Source organism: Sarcophilus harrisii, chromosome 1, assembly GCF_902635505.1.
Source record: "Sarcophilus harrisii chromosome 1, mSarHar1.11, whole genome shotgun sequence".
NCBI classification, from domain to species: Eukaryota; Metazoa; Chordata; class Mammalia; order Dasyuromorphia; family Dasyuridae; genus Sarcophilus; species Sarcophilus harrisii.
In genome coordinates, this window is record NC_045426.1 from 575,266,303 (window position 1) to 575,288,694 (window position 22,392).

A 22,392-nucleotide genomic window follows, 5' to 3' on the forward strand; every position below is an offset into this window, starting at 1 on the left:
CGTTTTTAAACATTAAAAGCCTTATTGTTATAAAATGTCATGAAAGATTTTGAGGAAGTAGCAGCCATGTGTATAGACAATTTTTCCTACTCTTAGATCTTGTTAAGAATTTTACCTTCATATTAGATTTTAGTAGTTAGAAGTAAAAGGTGCAAAGATGTACAAGCAAGGTAGAAAGTATGTCTGAAAAATTCTGTGGGAGGTGGAAGCTACAGTGTAGCGACTTCTTGAGAGGTCTGGACCCTCTAGTTCTAAAAAGGAGGTAGTGGGTGGAGTGGGGCTTTTTAGGGATTTGCGCTTGAGTGGAAAGAATCATAAGTTCATATTTTAATGGAAAGAGTAGCCAGTAGTAAAGTAGACTGATCATCAAGAATTTTGGTTCCCACTTCTGAGTTTATTATGAAACAATTTCTTTTCCTTCTAGTGGCCTTATCCCCATAAGCCCATGTGTAAAAAAAAAAAACATAGCAGGGTGGTTTTGCAGGATTAATTTCATATAGCTGTAGTTATTAAGTATTATGGGTAATTATGATAGATGGGAAACAGCAGCACAGAAGTTACTTATATACTTGTTTTATGTTACTCCATTTTTTAAAAAATTGTTTTTATGTGACTGAAAGAATCATAAGCTTAACCTCTCCTTAGTTATTATATTTCTAAACTGAGTGTATCTAACTCCTCTGTGCAAAAAATTGGTTTGAGCTAAAGGACTTTGACATTCCTAATTCAGACCAAATTATGTCACCTACTCTCTTAAGATTGAGCAATGGAAGAATGATTTGAATGTCCTTAATTCTCTCTCTTTTTTTTTTTTTTTTTTTTTTTTTAATAGCCTTTAATTTACAGGATATATACATGGGTAACTTTACAGCATTAACAATTGCCAAACCTCTTGTTCCAATTGAATGTCCTTAATTCTCATTCCTCTGCCATATTGAGTCTGTGAGAATTTCCTGCTGTTAGAGTGCTTTGTAAAGTGTGAAAAGTTGTAAAAATATAAAGTATTCATTCTGACAATATATATTTTTGAGAATTTATGATTCCAGTTTCATCCATAACCTTAGAGCAACCAATGGTTCAGTTTTAATATCACAACATGAAATAAATTCTGTACCTTAAACAAGCATGTTTGTTATCTATATCCAGAAACATTCTGAAAAGAAGTATGAAGTATGACAAAAATGACATTCTCATTTTTATATATAGTTGGGTTTTTGTTTGTTTGTTTTTTCATGTTATAGCTGGGACAGCTTTTGGCAGCTACATGCAAAGAACTCCCAGGCCCTAAAGAAAGTACTCAGACTGCTAAAGATCTTTGGGAAGTAGTTGTTCAGATCTGTAGTATATCCAGTCAACATAAGCGAAGTAACGATGGAAGAATTAGTTTAATAAAGCAGAGAGAATCTACATTGGGTATTATGTATCGGTAAGTTTCTGTAATTATGTTCTTTAAATGTACATGTTTAAGTCATTTCTAAAGTCTGTTATGTAGAAAACAACCATTCTTAAGAACATTATGGTCATTACTTTGTAAAATAGAACATAGAAAGGTGTTGATCTTTTGTGATCATTCTAGCTGCAAGAAGCAACTTGTATTGTTGTTGATCATTTTAGGATGTTAATATTTAATATCCTATCTTTTATCTGTGTAGAATTAGAAAGTTGGGATTTGTCTTAAATGTTAATATTCTACTTTATAAACTTTGCATAAAGCTTTAAAACAAACAAACGTGATTTTTATCTGGATTTTTGATGTTAAATAATGTGTTTGAAATTTTTTTTTATATAGGAGTGAACTGCTCTCTTTTATCAAAAAGCTACGGGTAAGTTTAACAAGAAAACTGACCATAATGCTGATTTATTTTAGGGTAAAATTGTAACATATTGTTTTTTTTTTTTTTTTTTTTTTTTTTTTATATATGCTTTACAAATGATGCAAAACTGAGAAAGATTAGCTAACTTAAATAAATTAAAGCTTAATTAGGATGAATTTAAACTCCTATATGTGGATTCAAAAAAATCAATTGCATAATTAAAGATGAGAGAGGAATTAGACAAGAGATGATGAAAAAGAAAACCTGGGAATTTTAGTGTTGCGGACTTTTTTTTTGCACTTAATAGTACTTTCCCCTCCCAATTACATGTAAAGATAGTTTTCAACATTCATTTTTGTAAGATTTTGAGTTTAAAATTTTTCTCCCTCTTCTCCTTCCTTCCATCCTCCCTAAAACAGCAAGTAATTCAATATAAGTGATACATGTACAAACATATTTGCGTATTAGTTATATTGTGAAAGAAGAATTGTGACAAAAGAAAAATTGTGAAAAGGAAAAAAACAAATTAAAAAAGAGTGAAATTAGTATGCTTCAATCTGCTTCAGACTCCATTTTTTTTTTTTTTTTTTTTTTTTTAACGTGGATCACATTTTCCATCACAAGTCTTTTGGATTTGTCTTGGATAACTGTATTGCTGAGAGGAGCTAAGTCTATCATAATTGATCAATATACAGTGTTGCTGTTCTCCTGGTTCTACTCACTTCACTCAGCATCAGTTCCTATAAGTCTTTCCAGATTCTTTTGAAATCTACCTGGTTATTTTTTTATTAAAGCTTTTTATTTTTCAAAACTTATGCATGGATAATTTTTCAACATTAATCCTTGCAAAATCTTGTGTTCCAATTCTCCCTCCTTCCCCCATCCCTTCCCCTAGATGGCAGGTAGTCCAATATACTTAAATATCATCATAGAAATAATATGTTAAAACCAACATCTGCATACATATGTATACAATTATCTTGCTGCACAAGAAAAATCAAATCAACTCCCCCCCCCAAAAAAAAAAAAAAAAAGAAAAGAAAATGTAAATAAACAGCAACAAAAAGAGTAAAAATGCTATGTTATGAACCACACTCAATTCCTATAGTCCTTTCTCTGGGTGTAGATGGCTCTCTTCATCACAAAATCATTGGAACTGGTCTGAATCCAGATTGTTTTTCTAGCTTCCAAACATAGAGAAGATTTTCAGAGAACTCTGGGATTAATTTTGAATTTGTTTTTATAACTTCAAATCATAAAGCTTAAAGATAATATGATCTAAATGGATACTCTGTACTGTGATTTTACATTAATAACAATACTAAATATTTTGTAACTGAAGAATAATAGCCATGAGGAAAGAAAATATAAATGAAAAATGTTTTTTCTCATAATTAAAAAATAGTTTATTATTTTTAATTTTATAATAAAGTATATTTTTTTATTAATTTTTCCTTTCTCTTCCTTCTGTCTCAATGGAGCAAATTTAATTTAAAAAAAAGAGGATCCCCTCCCTCCCACCCCATTTTCTCTTCCACTCTCCACCCCAATCCATTAGCATAGAGCTATATAGTCCAAAAAAACAGCATCCCATCTTAGCCATTTTCAAAAATGTGTCTCTATCTTTCTGAAATTTAAATTTGATTTTCATTGTTCTTTTGAGTGTGTAGTTTATTATGGCATTGATCAGAGACTTTCTCATCAGTCTTTCAAAGTTGTTTTTCTCTATAATGTTACTATGTGAATTGTTTCAATTCTACTGTCTTCAGTAGACAGCAAATAAATAAAGGTCTTCCCAATTTTCTCTGAAATTGTCTACTTTATCATTTCTAATGGCACAATAATAGTTATGAGATTTATTTATCATATTTTTGTATAGCCATTCCTCAGTAGAATAGGTCTTTAGTTTCTAATTTTGGGGTACCACAGTAAGAGTATTTATCTATATACATACACATAAATATTTTTTGTACAAATAGATCCTTTTTTTTTTTTTTTTTTTTTTTTTTTTTAAATGATTTCTTTGGGATACAGGCCTAGTAATGGGATCCTTGGCTGAAAAGTCAAGCATAGTTTGGTAACTTTATAAACAGTTTCACATGGCTAAATCTGTTCATAGCTCCACTGGCTGTGTGGTAGTAATGTGCCTGTTTTCCCATGACCTTTCCAGTATTTCCTTATTTTCCTCTTTTACATGCCAATTTGATAGGTATGAGGTAGAATCACAAAACTGCTTTAATTTGTATTTTTCTCATTGTTAGTGATTTAAAACATTTTTCGCAGGATTGTTAATAACTTTTTTTCTTAATTTTGAAAATTGTTATATCCTTTGACCATTGTCTTTTTGGAGAATAATGTTTCTTAAAGACTGTTAATTGCATAAAGATTTTTTTTAATTGTTTAGTATAATCGTCATATGTAATGTACTCACTTGTTGGACAAGCCCTATTCTTCTTTTCTATTTTATTTTTTATTTTATAAATCTATTTTAAAGGATCAGAAAAACCTTGGAGACTAGGCAGATTAGTTTGAGAAGAAGTCACTTTGGAAGCTGAGTGGAGAACCTTGTCACTGAGGGAGCTCAGTCCAAAGAGAATGTCGTATTATCTAAATAATGGAACTTTGACATAAATCGTGTGTCCTGGGGTTTCAGGTAGAAAAAAGTGAAATTGATGTCTCTCATTCTATAAAAGAAAACAAACAGATTAGAGTTAAATGTCATAACAAATGAAGTAATTTAAGTTAAAGATCTTGCCTTCATTAAGACTAAAATCCTGTTAGAAAAGTGATTGTTCAAAATCCCGCAGTAAGAGACAGAAAAAAACAACTTCAGAGTTGGTAGTCTACCTGCCAGGACAACCTAGGAATTATATGAACACAATTACAAAACACTTTTCTCACAAAGACAGATCTAAACAGTTGAAGAAATATTAATTCCTCATGGGTAGGTTGAGCAAATATTATGACATTTCTACCCAAGTTAATTTATTTAGTTAGTGCCATACTAATTAATCCACCACAGAATCATTTTACAAAGCTAGAAAAAGTAGAAACAGAATTCAACTGGAAAAATAAAAGATTAAGAATATCAAGGAAATCAAGGCAGCTAGATGGTATGGAGTCAGGAGGACCTAAGTTCCTCAGACACTTAACACTGAGTAACTGTGTGACCGTAGGCAAGTCACTTAGTCCCAATTGCCTCGCAAAAGAAAAAAAAAATTTTAAGATTATCAAGGAAATCAATGAAAAAAATATTGAAGTTATTTGTAATATCCAGATTTCAAAGTATATTACAAAACAGTGACCATGAAAACATTCCAGTACTAGATTAGTAGATCAGTGGAATGGATTAGATATATTACACATTAATAAAAGACCATAGCAATCAAATGTTTGATAAACCCAAAGATCCAGCTTTTTGGAGTAAGAACTTAGCATTTGACAAAAATTCTTGAGAAAACTGGAAAGCAGTTTAGCAGAAACTAGGCATGGACCAAATGCCAAGGCATGGTCAAAATAGATTTTAATGATTTATACATAAAGGATATATAAATAAATTAGGGGAGCATAGGCAAATATGTATCTGTCATATCTTTTGTTTAGAGAAGAGTTTATGACTAAAAAAAGATAAGAGGGGAGGAAAGTAAAATAGATAATTTTGATTACATGGAATTTCAAAGCATTTGCACAAAACTAATGCAGCCAAAATGAATAGGAAAAGAGGAAACTGAAAATGTTTTTTATATCAGGTTTCTCTAAAAAAAAAAAAAGAATTTCTCATTTTTCAAATATATAGAGAAGTAAGCCAAATTTGTAAAAAATAAAAACTATTCCCCAATTGGTAACTCATCGTGGCAATTTTCAGAAGAAAAAAATCAGGGCTATCAATACTCACCCAAAAAAATGCTCTGAACCATTACTGATTAGAGAAATGTAAATTAAAACAACTGAGATAATATGTCTCATCAGAGTGGTTAACATGACAGAAGAAAAATGACAAGTGCTGGAAGATATGAGGAAAAATTAAGAAACTAATGTATTGTTGTGGAATCATGAACTAATCCATCCATTCTGGAGAACAATTTGGAGCTATACTGAAAGGGCTATCAAACTTCATACTACTTTACCCAGAAATACCACTACTATGAGGTTTATACCCCAAAGAGATTAAAAAAAAAAAAAAAAAAAAAAAAAAGGGTAAATAGACTTATTTGTACAAAAATATTTATGGAGTCCTTTTAAAAGTGGAAGAAAATTGGAGACTGAGGAGAGACATTAGTTGGTGATTAAGCAAAATGTGTATGACAGAATATTGTTTTGATAAGAAAGAATGAGCAGGAAGATTTCAGAAAAGGCTGGCAAGACTTAAGTGAATTATATAAAAAGAAGGGACCAGAATAAAGAGAACATTGTACATATTAACAGGAGTATTGTAGGGTTGATTAGCTATGAATAACTTAGCTACTTTGATCACCATAATTCCAAAATTCCAAAGGATCCATGATGAAAAGTGTTGTCTACCTCCAGAGAGAGAATTGATGGACTCAGAATGCAGATTTAAATAAACTTTTTAAAACTTCCTTTGTTTTTATGTTTTATTTTATCTTTTCTTGTGAAACACGGCTAATATAGAAATGTTTTGCATGACCTCATGTATATAATTGAAATCAAATTGCTTGACTTTGACAGGGGAGAGCGGGAGGGGAGGAAAAGAATTTGGAACTCAAAATTCTAAAACATGATTGCTAAAAAGTTTTTATATGCAATTGGGAAATATAATTTAAAAGTATAAATACTGATTTTTGGGGGGGGTAGGGGGAATCATTCTAAAGGTAGAAGTAAATTAGAATGTATAATTTTTAAATTTCTTTTTCTTCTTTGATTTCTTTGCCTCCAAGGAACCATTGGTTTTGACTACAATATTATCTCTATTTGTGAAACTTCATAATGTTCGGGTTAGTATTTATTTCACAATTTACCTTTTTAAAATCTTGGATAAAATACATAATTAATTTATTAATATATTTTTAGGAGAACTTTGTCAATGAGATTACAGCTGAGCACATTTCTATTTGGCCTTCTTCCATTCCCAAGTAAGAAACATCACATTTTTCATACTTATAAAATTATTAGCATAGTTGGTAATGGAACTAATAAAATATCGTTTTACCAAAGTCTGGGACAATCTCAAAAGTATCTAAAATAATCATTTATTATTTTCTAATCAGCTGAATAGTTTTCACATTGAGGGACATTGAGTTTTCTCTGAAAAGTTATCATAATACAAATTATGAATAACAAATGAGTCTATATTAATACTTAGTGATTAATAATAACCTCCTTCCTCAAAAATCAGTGTTTTCATCATTGTTTATGTCCCTTCTACCAATGAAGATTGCAACAGTCCTGTATGCCTTAGCAGACCATCTTTCATTAGTTGGTATGGACAGCCTTCTTGTAATGAGTCTTGCCAAATTTAACTAATTTGGCCCTTGTATGAGAGGTACACAGAATGTCATCAGGCCCATACTTTTGTTTTTCCAGATTGCTAGAAACTCTTCCAGCTCGTGCTTTCTTGGCATAGCCTTGGACAGTATCACTGTCATATCTTGATGAAGTGACAGAATTGAAATTCAGTGAGAAATAAATGTACTGAGATAAACTATAAAGTACTAATGTAAATGTAAGTTGCCACATAGTTCAAGGAGCCAGATTCCCATGATTACCACTGTAAATTTCCAATTACTCTGAAGGTTTATTGTAGTAGAGAATGCACATGTTAGGTAAATAAATGCTTGTTCTTTTGTATCTCATTTGAGATAATGAAACTTGCATCATTTAAATATTCAATACCTATGTGCTAGGAATAGATGCAGGGGGATACAAAGACAAGCATGTCTTCAATTATCACTTGCAAAACTGTTTGATATCATAATCGTATTCATCTTAATTTGATCAAATTGAAACAGGAATTTAGACAAAACATTTTTATTTACTAGATTCATTTGGGTTTGGGTTTGGGTTTTTTTTTTTTTTTTTTGGTGAGGTAGTGTTTTATAATATAATTGTTCTTGATTTAGTATATTTTACCCAGACTTTTAAAATCTTAGGTGGAGAAACCACACCTGATAATTTAGTACAATGTGAGAAGTGCTTATCTTAGATTTTTACACAGTTAATGATTGTGATTCTAGGTCATTATTTCTGTATATTTTTTTCTGATGACTGTCATCTGTATCTATGTATGTTTCATTAATGCTTTTTATTTGGAATAGATTTTTTTTCTTTTAAAAAGTAATGATGTCAGATATCTTATTTTTCTAGCCTTCAATCAGTGGACTTTGAAGCTGTAGCTGTTACTGTGAAAGAGCTAGTTCGATATGCACTAACTATAAACTCCAGCAATCATTCCTGGTTAATTATTCAAGCAGATATTTATTTTGGTAAGTGGTATTTACTTGTAGGTGTTTGTTTGTTTTTTGTTGAAATATTAACTGTCATTTTATTAATGTATATTTTATTGAAATAATTATTATATGAATTAAGAAACCTAAGTTCTGCGTGTTTTCTATAATTGTGATTTTTCTTCCAAAGTAAATGGAGAGATTAAGACTTAATGATTTATATAATTTTTTCTACTTAGAACTTTTAGTTCAGATGATTTTAATTTGATAGCAGAAGTTATTTCCTTTTTTCTTTAAAAATTGGATCCAGACCTTTTGGAAGAAGATTCAGTGATTTTAGATAAAGAATTCAAATAGACTAAATTCAGTGTTACAGTTGCCTATTTATGCCTTCAGAAATTATTAAAATTCTGAATTACTCTATCTTACTTGGTACATGCCTAGTATTTTCATTACTGTACAGACCTAATAAGATTTTTTTATCTTAATTACTTTGGAAGCACGTTTGGCTGTTTTCCCCCTATATTTTCTAGGGTCCCAATACACATTCAGAACAAATATGTTAAATTTCCTAAGTTGCTCTGGGTGGCTGTATATTGGCTACCAAGAAATTTTGCAAAAAATTTCTTAAAATAAACAAAATCCCTAGTAATTGATTGTTTGGTAAGTGATTAATTGTTGGATATGCACTTGAATTTTGACGATTCTATTTTCCTCTTAATTAAAGAGCAGCGAAGCTGTTAATTGACTACCCTGGCATATGGTAAAATCAAAATCAATATTAAGGGTTTTTTTCTCAAGGTATTCATATTAGATTTGTTTTATTTCTACTTTTGCTATTTTTGTGATGTTTTAGTATAATGGGCTTGCTAGTTTTTTCAGTTCTAATTACTTTGTGCATAATTATAGTTTTTTCCTATTATGTTGTATCTAATTCTGTACTACATAGACTTTGAGGTTATAATTCTTTACATGTTTTCCATTTCAGCCACAAACCAGTATTCAGCAGCTCTTCACTACTACCTTCAAGCCGGAGCTGTGTGTTCTGATTTTTTTAATAAAGCTGTGCCACCAGATGTTTACACAGACCAGGTAACTATTATCATATTAACAGTTATGTAGCACTTGAAAAAATAGAAAGTAGAAAAAGGTTATAAGAAGTAGTGCCTTGTTACTGAAGAGAATTCTTGAGTTGGGGAAGGAAGGAAGCATTTATAAAGTGCTAACTACGTGCCCAGCATTGGGCTAAGCATTTTACAAATATTATCTCATTTGTTCCTCACAACAATCCTGGGAGACATACTTTTCCCCATTTTGGTTCTTTCAAGTTTTGAAAAATGAAGTTGAGCCTTGAGAAAATATTAGTTACTCTGCTTTTTGTCAAAGAGAGACCCAGCAGATGTTCAGAGAATTAAAATCTTTCCATCTTTCCCATTCCTCCCTACATTACCATTGTAACATGCCTTTGTGCTAGACTTGTGATTTGTTTTCTAAACTACTTATCATTTTTCTCTCCAGGTTATTGTAGTGTATTATTATGATATGGTTACCATTTCTGTTTCTATGGCTCTTGACTAGTATGCTATTTACCATGTTTCCCCTTAGCATTCTATTCATAAATTACGTCTTGTCCTTCATAATAGTAATAATAATAATTTCTCCTTGGTTCCCTGTTTATTAAATTTTTTGAACAGCAGCTAACATTTACATGATGTTTATTGTGTATGCCCAGCACTGTGCTAAGTGCTTTACAATTGTAAAGCCTCATTTGATCCTCAACAAGTGGTTGTTGTTAATATCCCCATTTTAATGATGAGGAAGCTGAGACAAATAGAGGTTAAGTGAATTACAAAACTAGTATATGTTTGCTACTGGATTTATACTCTGGTGTTTTGAACTCCGGACTCAGTGTTCTATTCATTGGGGCATCTAGCTACTAATAGCACATACATGAGTATATCTTTTTTAATGTACGGTGCTATTCTTCTTTCCTCCCTAAGATTTTGAATTAAGTTATAGCTTTCCTTAGTGGCACATCAAAATTCAGATGTATGTTATCATTTTGTTTCCTTACTATTTCTTCTTTTTTAAAAATAGTTTCTTGAAAATAATCATATTACTTTTCTCTGTAGGTCATAAAACGTATGATAAAATGTTGTTCCTCTCTGAATTGCCATACACAGGTCAGTATATTACTATTATTAAAATAGTATATATTTATTGCGTATTAAAATGGAAGATAATAAGTATCTTGAGTAGGTTTTGTGTTTATCAAAATTAGTTGGCTTATAGTATTGCTTTTTCTGTGACTAGATAATTTTGGGACTTTGAAGAATTTGAATAAGAATAAAAAATTTTACAGATTAGAAAAAAGATTAACCTTAAAATTTAACCTGAAACAACAGACTGGAATAGATCTGTTTGGTAATTGAACCACCATTTTAATTTAGCATTCAGTGTCCTACCTGATTTTCTGCTTTTGAAATCTTTTCCATTTTTCAAAGCCCAACTTTTTCTGTGAAACCTTCCCCATTTTCCTCCCAGCAAAAAGCAATCTATCCTTTGAATTTCTCCTGATAACTTCCTGAATTGATCTTACCACATTCAAGCTTATATTATAAGTTGTGTCTCTTTCTTATCTCTTCTACTAAATTTTAAACTCATAAAAGGCAGGAACAGTTGTTTTGTTTATCTTTTTAACCTCACCACCTGACATATTGCCTTCTGTTATATGCTTTCTGATATTTTGAAATAGAATTGATCTTACCTTATTAAGCATTTTACTAGGGGCATATGATATTTGCTCATTTCCTTAGTTCTTAATTTCATTGACTTTGGTGTCACTTTAATATTTTGAAATGTTCTCACCAAAATTTGAGAAAAATCTTGGCTTTAATAATAACTTTGTATATGTGTGTGTAATTTAAAATTTACATACTGTTTTCAGGTTTGCAAACAGCTTTACAAATATTATCTTATTTTATCTTCATAATAATACTAGGAGGTGGGTGCTACAATTATGTCTATGTTAAAGATTAGAAAACTGAGGCTTGACCAAGGTCATACAGCATTAGTATGTGACGCTGCATTTGAACTCATGACTTCCTGACTCCAGCTTCAGTGTTTTATCTGCTTCTGTGAACATTTGGGTTTAAAGGAAAAAAAAAAAAGAGAGAGAAAGGGAAAATGAGTGGAGTGTTTTGTTATTTTAGGATAAATTAGTTTGATAGAGCTTAGTTAAATGAGATTTTTTTTTTAAAGAAAGTGTAGCTATACCTTGAAAAAGAACACAGTTTAAAGATCACACACAGATTACATATGAGATAGATTTGGAGTAACAGATTATGATATTTCAATCAACTCACCTATCCAGTTACATTGTGGTTATCTAATTTAGTTAAACTTCTATTTTTCAAGGCCTGTTTGAATACTAAGTATTTCCTGAAACAATATAAAGTAACAATAACCTGAGAAATGTAAGAATGATTGAGTGTTACAAATTGTTAATACTGAATACTGAACTTTAAAAAAATTTCATCTCTTTGTAGGTAGCAATTTTATGTCAATTCCTTAGAGAAGTTGACTATAAAACAGCATTTAAGTCACTTCAGGAACAAAATAGGTGGGTATCATTTTAAAAAATAAAATGAAGTTGAAATTTGTGAGCTTAATAATTAAAGTCACTTAAATTGTTTTATTTTTTCTTTTAGTTATGATGCCATGGATTCCTATTATGATTACATATGGGATGTTACCATTTTGGAATATTTGACATGTATCCTTTTGTCATGTTGTTTAAAGAAAATTTATTTTTGTAAGGAAAGAAAGCATTTAAAGCCGTTATATGCTTTCCAAAGAAAAACTAAAAATGAGAATTGAATACAGAATTTCTTTTTGACATTCTTTTTTTTTTTTAATTCCAAATTTTCTCCCTCTCTCTTACCCCTCCTTTACCGTTGGAAAGTCAAGAAATATGATATTCATTATATATGTCAAATCATGCAAAACTTATTTGAAAATTTCTTAATGCATTTTCTCTATGGACTTGATTTGATAATGTTTAAGGCTTCTGTTATTCTTAACTAATCTATTTAGATCTACATCATAAAAGAGGAGAAACTGATAAAAGGCAAATTGTGGTAAGTTTGGTTCTTTTGATCAGTGGTATACTTCTCTGTACATAGTATTGAAAGTAAAATATATATATTTTAGTTCAAGCATTACCGTTTTATGTGGCATGAATTGACAGAATTTGGTTTTTAACATTCATCTTGTAACAAAAAAAAAATACATATTTTTGTTTCAGTGGGTAATTTTCCTCTTTAAATAAAAACAAAAACTGTTATCTTAGTGGAATTTTATTAGATTTTATTTCCATATGTGTTGTGACCTTCTTAGTGTAAGTAAAAATAGAGCAACAATATAATAATCAAAATTAATATAGCACTTTATTTGCAAATCACTTTTTAAAACTATTTTGTTTGAAGCTTAAAAACACCTCTTTGAAAGAGCTATTATCCCCGTAGTGATAGAGAAATTAGGGCTCTGATTGTGACTTTTCCCATGGCCATAGAGGTAGCAAATGTCAGAGACAAAATTCAAACACTTCTAATTTCATCATTGTACTACATTTTAAAAAATACATCGGGGCAGCTAGATGACACAGTGGTTAGAGCACCAGTCCTGAAGTCAGACGGACCTGAGTTCAAATTTGATCCCAGACACTTAACACTTCCTAGCTGTGTGACCCTGGGCAAGTCATTTAACCTCAATTGCCTCAGGGAAAAAAATACACCTGCCTTCTCAAAGGGTCCATATAAATAGTATATGAGTTTTCATTAATACTGAAGGAAGAGAAGTAAACATCATTTCATAGGAGGCTTGGACACTTTACCTTCTATTGCTTATAGTGGGTATAATCAAACAGACTATCATAGAGATAGTTACACTTTACCTTTGTTATACAGGCTAAATTTAGAGAGAAATCCTAGGAAGAATCTAGAAAAAATTCTCCAGTGTTTTCAGCATAGGTTGATGTTTGTAGACTTCAAGGCAATAATGAGTCTGAAGGATAATGATGGAAACTACATTGGGAATAAAACTTAAGATCAAGAGAGACCAAAGATTTTTAGACTTTCAGAAGCATCCATAAGATGAATTTTATTTCACAAAATGTAAAGACATAAGACAGTATATCTGGAGATCCATCAGTGTTTGGTAAAAATGAAATTATCCTAAGACAAAGATGCAGAAGGAATATTCATTGAATTGACAAGTTTGTGCAGTTTATTGCTAGATTAAAAAAGACCTAAATTACAGAATTAGGAGAATTATAAAGATCAATCAAGTATTAGTAAATGCCAATTGTGTGCTAGGTCCGATACCAAGTGCTAGGGATAGAAGTATGTGGAAATATAAGTACACGGTCACTACAAGCATGAAACTTTCCTTTGGAATGGAGGGGACATGGTATAAATTTTATTTTTTTCAATTATCAAGCATTTTTTTTTCTTAAACCATAGGGAGAAAAATTAAAATAACTATTTTACAAATGGATTCTTAAGCAAAACAAATTCCTACTCTGACCATGTCCAAAAATATGATTCTGGGACTGCATTTCTGTTAGGAGTTAGGTAAAAAATCTTCATCATTGGTTCTCTAGGATCATGGTCAATGATTGTCTTAATCAGAATTTTTTAGTCTTTCATAAGTGTTCATTTTTTACATTGCTATGGTTTTTGACACATACTTCTAGAAACTCATTTTATAGAAGTTTTTCCAGATTTCTCTGAAATCATTTTTTATCATTTCTTAAATACAGTAATGTTCCATTATATTTACTTACCATAATATGTTGTCATTCTCCAATTGATATCTATTCTTTTGCTTTTTTAGCTCTTTGACTACAAAAGGAACTGAGTATAAATATTTTTCTGTTAGAGGAGTTTTTCTTTTTTCTTTGAATATTTTTAGGTATAGACCCAGTAGCGATATTGGATAAATATAGTTTGTTAACTTTGGGCATAGTTAAACATTGCTTTCAAGAGTGGCTGGACCAATTTACAGCTCCACTAGCAGTGCAATTACTAGGCCTGTTTCTCCTACCTATTTCACTGATCCTTCTTAATTTCCTTTGCTGGATGTTTATTCAGGTTTTTGTAATGTTCTGGTTAGCTTTCTGAAGGTCTCGGACCAGCTTTGTTTTCAGCAGAATAATCACCAGGAGAATAGCCAGGGATAAAGTCCAAAAGTCTTTATTATCTCCTTCACAGTCTTGTCTCCTTGCCTGGGGCCCAGCTAGTTTTCTGGAGTCTCTCCTGAATGGGTTTTGCTTTCATTGGAGGAAATGCAGGAGGCAGGAGAGCCACCAGAGACTAGTCCAAGGTAGAATGTCTGTGGCTCACTTGGTCCTCAGTTTATGTACTCTATTACAATTACATCATTGCAGTATACTAAGTATAAACCAATCATTATATCACTAGGGAACCATTATTTGTTGTAAGATTAAATCAATCATACTGAACTAGAGAACTCACCTGCTAAACTAGATAACCATTGTCTTATCAATTCCACTGAGTTAACACCTTGTTGTAGGATTACATCAATCATACAGAATTCCTGTCCTTTATAGGATTTCACCTACTAAAGGTGTGGTATCCTTCAGATCTCTTGTCCTACATCCTCTTCTCTCTATATACTCTTTTCCTTGTTGATCTTATCATTCACATGGAACTGGTTATCTCTCTGCTGATAATTCTTAGATTTTCTTCTTCAACCTTAACCTTTCTCCTGACATTCAGCTACCTATTAAACATCTAAAACTAGATGTCCCATAGACACCTTAAACTCAGTATGTTAAAACAGAACTCATCTTTTTTCCTAAACCTTTCTTTCTCCCTAACTTCTCCCATTGCTTTTGATGGTACTACCCTCCTCTCAGTCACCCAGACTTAAAGCCAAAGTGTCATCTTTGGTTTCTCATTCTTCAACACTTCTGTGTCCCTCATTCTCTAATAGCTAATCTATTGTTAAGTCCTATTATACTTTTGTAACATTTGTCACTTTTTGCCTCTGATTCAGCCACAGTTCTGGGGCCAGGTTCTCATGGCCTCATGCAAAGGAAATTTCAGGAACCTCTACTGGTTGACCTTCTTAGGTAAAGTCTTTTCCCCACTCCTGTTTTTCCTCCAGTCAGCTGTCAGTTCTATTTTCCTAAAATACAAGTCTAAAAATCACACACATACACACATACCCATTCAGTGAACTACACTGGCTCCTTTTTACCTTTAAGATCAAATGTAAAATCCTCTATTTAGCTTTTAAAACTTTTCATGACCTAGCCCCTTCCTACTTTTCTAGTCTTTTCATACCTTACTATTCTTTACATACTCTGAGATTCAGTGACACTGGCCTCCTGGCTATTTCTTTGACTCAGCATTCTATTTCCCAACTATTGATACCTTTATTGACTGTCCTTCATTCTGATATGTTCTTGTCCTTATATTCTTCCAAATCTCAGCTAAAATCCTACCTTTTACAGGAAGCCTTTCAGGTCCTCCTTTAGTTTTGTGTCTGTCTTCAATGACTATCCTAAGTTTATTTAATGTGAACATGGTTGTTTCTGTATTTAATTTGAATATAATTGTTTAGATGTCATCTGATCTGCTTCACAACAGCAAACTTTGGTGGGGAGGGGAATAGTATTTAGCATAATTTCTTGCCCCATAATAGGTGCTTATTAACAAATTATGTAGTCATGACTGTCACTTTCATCTTTTATGATCTTCTCTATCTCTTGTTTGGTAATGACCTCTTCCTCCTTTCTCTTACCAAAAGGATAATTTCTTCTTTGTTAACTCTAAAGAAGCTTTCTGATAAGGAAGACAAATACTATATAAATATATACAGCATAAATAAAAGATGAATAAAAAAATGTAAGCCAATGGTTAAATACATGTAAGTTGACAGGAAAGACACTAGCATTTAGGGAAATCTAGTTAGATCTTATGTAGAATATGAAGTTTGAGCTGTACCATAAAGGAAAAGAAGAGCTCTGTTAGATATAAGTGAAAGAGTGACTTCTATGCATAGGATATGACACAGAACCAGAAGATGGAGATTGACAAATAGTTATCCCTTTCATATTAAGGGAAGTCTCTGTAATCTGCAAAATTTGCATAAAATATGTAAGCTTATGGAAAGAGTAGTAAGGTAAGGAAAAAGTAGAAAAGTAGGAAAGTGCTAGATCATGAAAATCTTTAAAAGCCAAAGGATTTTATATCCCTTCATTCCAGAGAAGAAGTCTGATTTTTTTCTTTTTCTTTTATGGGGTATTTCTATTATCTTATTGTAAAATTTGGGTTAAATATTTGATTGCAAGTTCTGTGTCATCTCCTAGCCTTTGCATGTTATCTGCAAGTTGCACAAAACTCCCCTAAAATTCCCATTTAATATCTTATGCCAATTCATGATATATCAAAATTTGATGGGAGAAAGTCATTATGTGGAAGGGATAATTGTGGATCAATTTGGTGGGATTTCAGAGTAGGGAAAGGGATTAGTCTAGTGAGGCTGAAAAGATAATTTAGGATAAAAGCTGAGCAGAAAGGTTTGTTTTATCTTAAAGGCAATTAAGAAGCCACTGGAGTTGATTGAATAAGGTAGTCCTGTAGTCCAAACTCTGCTTAAGGAAATACTTTTTTGTCAGCAGTAAGTGATTGATAAATTTGAAGCAGAATGAATTAGAAGGTTGTCTTTAGAATAATCCAGGTGACAATCAGCGAAAGACTGAACTAAGGTGGTAACTTTATGAGTGTAAAGTGGGGATGAAAACATGGATAGCAGCTCCAACTGGATATGTTTTCAAAAGCTGTCATTTCTATAATATGGGATAGCCTTGGCTATCATCATTTCTTAGAAATTTGTTTAGTCATTTCAGTTGTGTCTGACTCTCATGTCTCCATTTGGGGTTTTCTTGACAAAGATTCTGGAGTGGTTTGCCATTTCCTTTTTTACAGATGAGGAAACTGAGGCAAATAGGGTTAAGTGACTTGCCTATACTCACACAGTGACTTGCCATACTCACACAGCTAGTAAGTTTCTGAGGCTAGATTTGAACTCAGGTCTGTCTTTCTTCAGGTCTCACACTCTGTCCACTGCACTACCTAGCTTTCTTAGAAAAGTTTAATGCAAAAGTCACGACATTGAATAAATAGTAGCCCACCTTTAGTCATGCAACCAGTGGCTCAGTGGATAGCATTGATCTGGAATTAGAAAAACCTAAGACTGAATCCAGCCTCCGACGTTGACTAGTCAGAATAAAAGACAGGTTCAAGCCAAGGTGTTACATCAGCGATAGTTTTTTTTTTTTTTTTTTTCCTTCTCTTAGCCAAAAGGTACATTTATTCAGGAAAGGAGGTTACAGGCAAAATGAAGAGGTAAAATAGGCACCAGGAATGGTGAATATGAAATAGATACGGGAGAGCAATAGGGTTATCACAAAAAGAGATTTGGAAGAAGCGATTAAAGGAATATGCTATGGAGGTATAAGTATGCCATTTATTGGAATGTTAAATCCATAGAGTAGTTTAGCAACCTAACTAGAGTTAGCTGTAGTAAGGAAAAAGATACCTTTAAAGGAAGATAACCTGAGGGAGAGAGTACCTCGTAGCAGGCTTACTTCTGAAAAGGACTTAGCAAAAAGTATCCCCCCAAACTCATCTTTTATAAGGGAACTATAATGTTGGAGAGTTCTCAAGGGAAGAGGGGAAATAAAGGCAAGAACAAGGATGTATATTAAGATGTTGAGACTGCCTTAAAGATACTAACAAAAGCAGTCTGGGAAAGCCTGGGTTCGCATAGTAGGTATCTTCAAGAAGCTAATCAAAGCACTTTGGGCTCCTTTGGTTGCTTTAATTCTAGTAATAAAACTATGGTAATTGTTTCCCAAACTAAGTTTCCAGGATGAGCATTTTTGAAAAGGGGGGAGGGTAAACTAATTTCAGGATTCACATCATTCCCTATACTTTGATTTACTAGAAATCTTTCAGAAAGTGAGAGAGGAGGGTTGTCCCTAAACAGGAGGGCATTTAGGAGACTGTGCTGAAATTTTTGAGACCAGGTAATATCCAGAAGCTGGGAGTGAAATAAAGTAGCCTGTGGGGAGAGGCCAAAGTTTGGTGATACCATAGGGTTGCCAAGCTGGTTACCAGGACACAGTAATGGAGATTAGCACAGGGTCAGTTTGCTCCTTGCTGGGGCCCCCTCAGATACTGGGTAATATTTTGCTGGAGTCCATTCACCTCCAACATCCAGTGTCTCCCAAAAAAAACAAATGGGGCTCAAAGTTTTTTGGGGTGGTAATTTCATCTTTTGAAATTACTTCCTGCTGGGAATGGGCATAGAGCTCAGTCATCTTATAGGGTCCCAATCTGGAGGGCTGGTGAGCTTGAGAGATAGGCCAGTAGCAGATTGAAGCAGCATCCAGTGGGATCGGAGTCAGCTCTTTGAAGCTGATTGATAAGGGTTTGGGGACAGTATCATTTGAAGATCATCTGGAGAAGAGGAAGGGGAAAGGGGCATCTTGCTTTGGAGACCCTCCTCTTGATGGGGCCTTCAGCTTGTAGTTTGGCCAGAAAGTTATTCCCTGCTTGTGGGAGTCCATGAGGTTGAGCAGAGAGCACTTAAGAAGCAGAGCCCTTGTTCTTGGGAGACAGATTGATTATGATTAATCATCATATGATTATGATTAATGTTCTCCTATCTTTCCTAAAGATAGAGTATGCCAGATAGAGCAGATGTCTATAAAGTACTTGGACATCAAGAGAGAGTTTTAAGAAATGTCTAGTGTGTGAGGTAGATCTTTAAGATTTATGGATCAGAAATGTAAAGAAAGATCTGTATCAGGAGCAAATCACAGAAGAAACCATGATGTCCTCAGAGTATATCTGTCAAAAGTTCTTTTTCATAAACAGGCCAGATCCTCCTTATTTTAATGGGGTTTTAGTAAATTATTTATTGATGTCTAATCAGTTTAAAGTGATAGCAGAATTTTCAAAATCCTCTTTTAAAATGGCATCAAATAGTTAGCAATGATACTTCTTTCATCTTCTGCTGTTTGGGGCATTTCAAGAAGAAAACCTAAGTATGTAACTATAATAAAGGAACACAAATTCCTATAATTATTCTTTCCTCCCCAATTCCTACCTCCACACTAGGGCACTTCAAAATATATACTGATTCTCCCTCAAAACACCATAATCTCTCAGTTCCTTAACCAACTCACTTCCCCTATTTCTACCTACCTCAGCCATACACAAAGATGATCATATCCTTGATCTTCACATCACCCATAATTGTACCACCTCAAAATTTCAGAGTTCTGAAATTCAGTTTTCCAGTCATAACCCATTGGATTTTCACATCTCCCTCTGCCTTTCCTTACAAATCCCTATTCTTCTGTAATACTATAATGTCCAGTTCCTTGACCTCTCATTTCTCTGACCATTTTCCCTGCACTAGTGACACTAATGACACCTCTTCTTTCCCCATCTTGACCCTTGGTGAACCAATTCAACACCACACCATCCTCTCTTGAATTGCTAGCTCCCTTATATTGATGATTATGCCCTGCTAAACCCAAACTTCAGATCATTCCCACCAATAGCTAGACAGGGAAAGACTGAAAATAAGTTATTAAAGTGGAGATAATTGGGGGAGATCTGTTGGAAGGGAGATGGGAATGAGTGAGGATTATATGAATAAATAGAGGGTTCCCCTGGATAAAGAGCAAGACCAGTTCATGTGAGACAATCGAAGGAGAAGAGTGGCAGAACATATCCGAGTGATGACAGAGAAAATAAAGGCCATTTGCCATGATTTCCATCTTCTCCACTTTAGCAATTTTCAGTTTTTCCTTGTCTTCTAGATTATTATCTCTGCCTACAAATTTGCTCACCTCTCATCCTGAAAACTTGCGTGTTTGTTCTACTCTGCGTGTTTGTTCTACTCCCATTATCTATATCATTTTATCTCTCCTGCCCTTTGTAGGTAAACTCTTCCAAAAAAAAAAAAAAAAAAAAAGCTGTATTCTGTCGATGCCTCTACTTTTCTTCTCTTTTTTGACAAAATAATCTAGCTTCCAGCCTGATTATTCCAATGAAACTGCATTTTCCAAAGTTATCAGCGATTTCTTAGTTGTAGTTGCCAAATCCATTGGCCTTTTCTTAGTCCTTGTTCTCATTGATCCTCCCTGCCTTTGACATTATTAGTCACTTCCTCCTTGATCCTCTCTCCTCTCTAAGCTTTCAGGACCCTGCTGCTTCTCTTCCTATCACATTACTTCTTTTAGGCAGCACCTTCTCAGTCTTCTGTGCTGGATCCTCTCTAACCATACGTCCCCACAGGGTCTTTCTTGAGCCCTCTTCTCCATTTGTATTATTTCACTTGCTCCTCTTATTAGCTCCTCTGAATTTAATTAATCATGTCTATATTGATTATTAAATCTACTACCAACTCCCAGTCTTTTCTCCAGTTATTTTTCAGATGTCTCTAACTTGGTATCCAGTAAGCATTTTAATCTCATCAAATGGCCAAAACTAAACTCATTCTCTTTTCCCTTAAATTGTCTATAGAAGGCAACACCATCTTCCCAGTCCCTCAGGCTCAAAAACCTAGGAGTCATCTTGACTTGCTCATTCTCATACCACCTCCTTCCCTCGTATCCATACTGTTGAGAAAGCCTGTAACATCTCTCAAATATGTTCCCTTCTCTCCCTTGACACTGTCACCACTCAAGTGCAGGTCTTCATCCTTTTATGTATGGATTATCACAACAGACTACTGATGGATCAGCTTGTCTCAAGTCTTTGCCTGTTCCTTTCCATACTCTATTCAGTCACCAAAATGATTTTTGTAAAATACAGATCCAACTATGTCATTTCCCCTTGCTCAATAAACCACAGAGGCTTCCTATCACTTCCAGAATTACAGACAAAATATAGTATTCAGATTCCTTCATGACCTTGCCCTTCTCCTATCTTTCCAGTCTTCTTACACCATTCTCCTCCACACATACTGCTCTGTTTAGTGATCCTGACTAGTGATCCACAAGCTAGACACTCTTTATCTTTCTGCTCCAGGCATTTTCTCTGGCCGTCTTCCATACCTAGAAAGGTATGGAAGTACTCTTCTCACTTCTGCCTGTTGGTTTCCCTTATCTTCAAGTCCCAGCTAAAATCTCATCTTTTATAGGAAACAGAAGCTTTTCTTCACCTACTCTAGTGTCTCCCTTTGTTAATTATCCTCATTTATCCTGTATGTAGCTTGTATATATTATTTGTTGGCTTTCCTCATTAGATAAAGTTTTTTGAGAGCAGTAACTTGTTTTGTTTTTTTTTTTGTGTGTGTGTGTGTGTGTGTGTCCCAAGCCCTTAGCATGGTACACATGATATGGGCTACATTAAAGTGTACTGACTTAAGGCCCTAGGACAAATTAATCAGCTATTTTATTTTGGAAAAAATACTCAGCATAAACTAAACTGTAAGGACTAATGAAATTCTTTGCTAATTAGATTTCACCCAAGAAAAATATATACCTATTGCTTTTTAGGATTTTAGAACAGTTAATAAAAATAATTATATGCATATACATTTTGGGGTTAGAGACTCTAGTTCTACAATAATAAAAATATTACATTACCAGCTTGAGAAGAGGAATTCATTGCTCAACAAAAATAAACTAAAAAAGACTTCCCTTCCATTATTTTGCTAAGTTATACTATAGTGAAAGAGTAAAAGGAGATAAATGATCTAGGGAGGAGGTGATGGGATGGAAACCAATGTTATCATACAGATTTAACTAGAAAATTGTCTTAATATCTCTATAGTAATGTATCTATTATCATGTGTCTATTAGATAAAATTGATTTTTTTAATCAGAAGTTTGCTATGAATTGTCAATGAAGCATTTATATATATAATAATTTTCAAACCTATCCTATTTTGAAAGATAAAAGCCATTGGACAGACAGAACTGAATATGAGTAATCCTGAAGAAGTATTACAGCTTGCAGCCCAGAGAAGAAAGAAGAAATTTCTCCAGGCAATGGCAAAACTTTACTTTTAAAGTAAAGAAAAATGTTTCCCATTCAAAAAGTATGATTAACTTTATTTTT

The 22,392-nt window shown here is 33.1% G+C and overlaps 1 protein-coding gene across 2 annotated transcripts in view; it reads left to right on the plus strand.

Moving 5' to 3' along the window:
* The window catches only part of INTS8 (integrator complex subunit 8), a 68,726-nt gene that overhangs the window by 42,327 nt on the left and 4,007 nt on the right, over positions 1 to 22,392 (plus strand). For both annotated transcript variants that reach the window (XM_031947000.1, XM_031946999.1), the window contains exons 17-27: positions 1,242 to 1,426; positions 1,790 to 1,823; positions 6,713 to 6,769; positions 6,846 to 6,907; positions 8,139 to 8,257; positions 9,207 to 9,310; positions 10,351 to 10,401; positions 11,767 to 11,840; positions 11,929 to 11,993; positions 12,314 to 12,357; positions 22,227 to 22,372. In XM_031947000.1, the coding sequence (XP_031802860.1) occupies positions 1,242 to 1,426; positions 1,790 to 1,823; positions 6,713 to 6,769; positions 6,846 to 6,907; positions 8,139 to 8,257; positions 9,207 to 9,310; positions 10,351 to 10,401; positions 11,767 to 11,840; positions 11,929 to 11,993; positions 12,314 to 12,357; positions 22,227 to 22,343 (912 nt within the window). In that variant the 3' untranslated portion in view covers positions 22,344 to 22,372. The remainder of the gene's footprint in view (positions 1 to 1,241; positions 1,427 to 1,789; positions 1,824 to 6,712; positions 6,770 to 6,845; positions 6,908 to 8,138; positions 8,258 to 9,206; positions 9,311 to 10,350; positions 10,402 to 11,766; positions 11,841 to 11,928; positions 11,994 to 12,313; positions 12,358 to 22,226; positions 22,373 to 22,392) is intronic.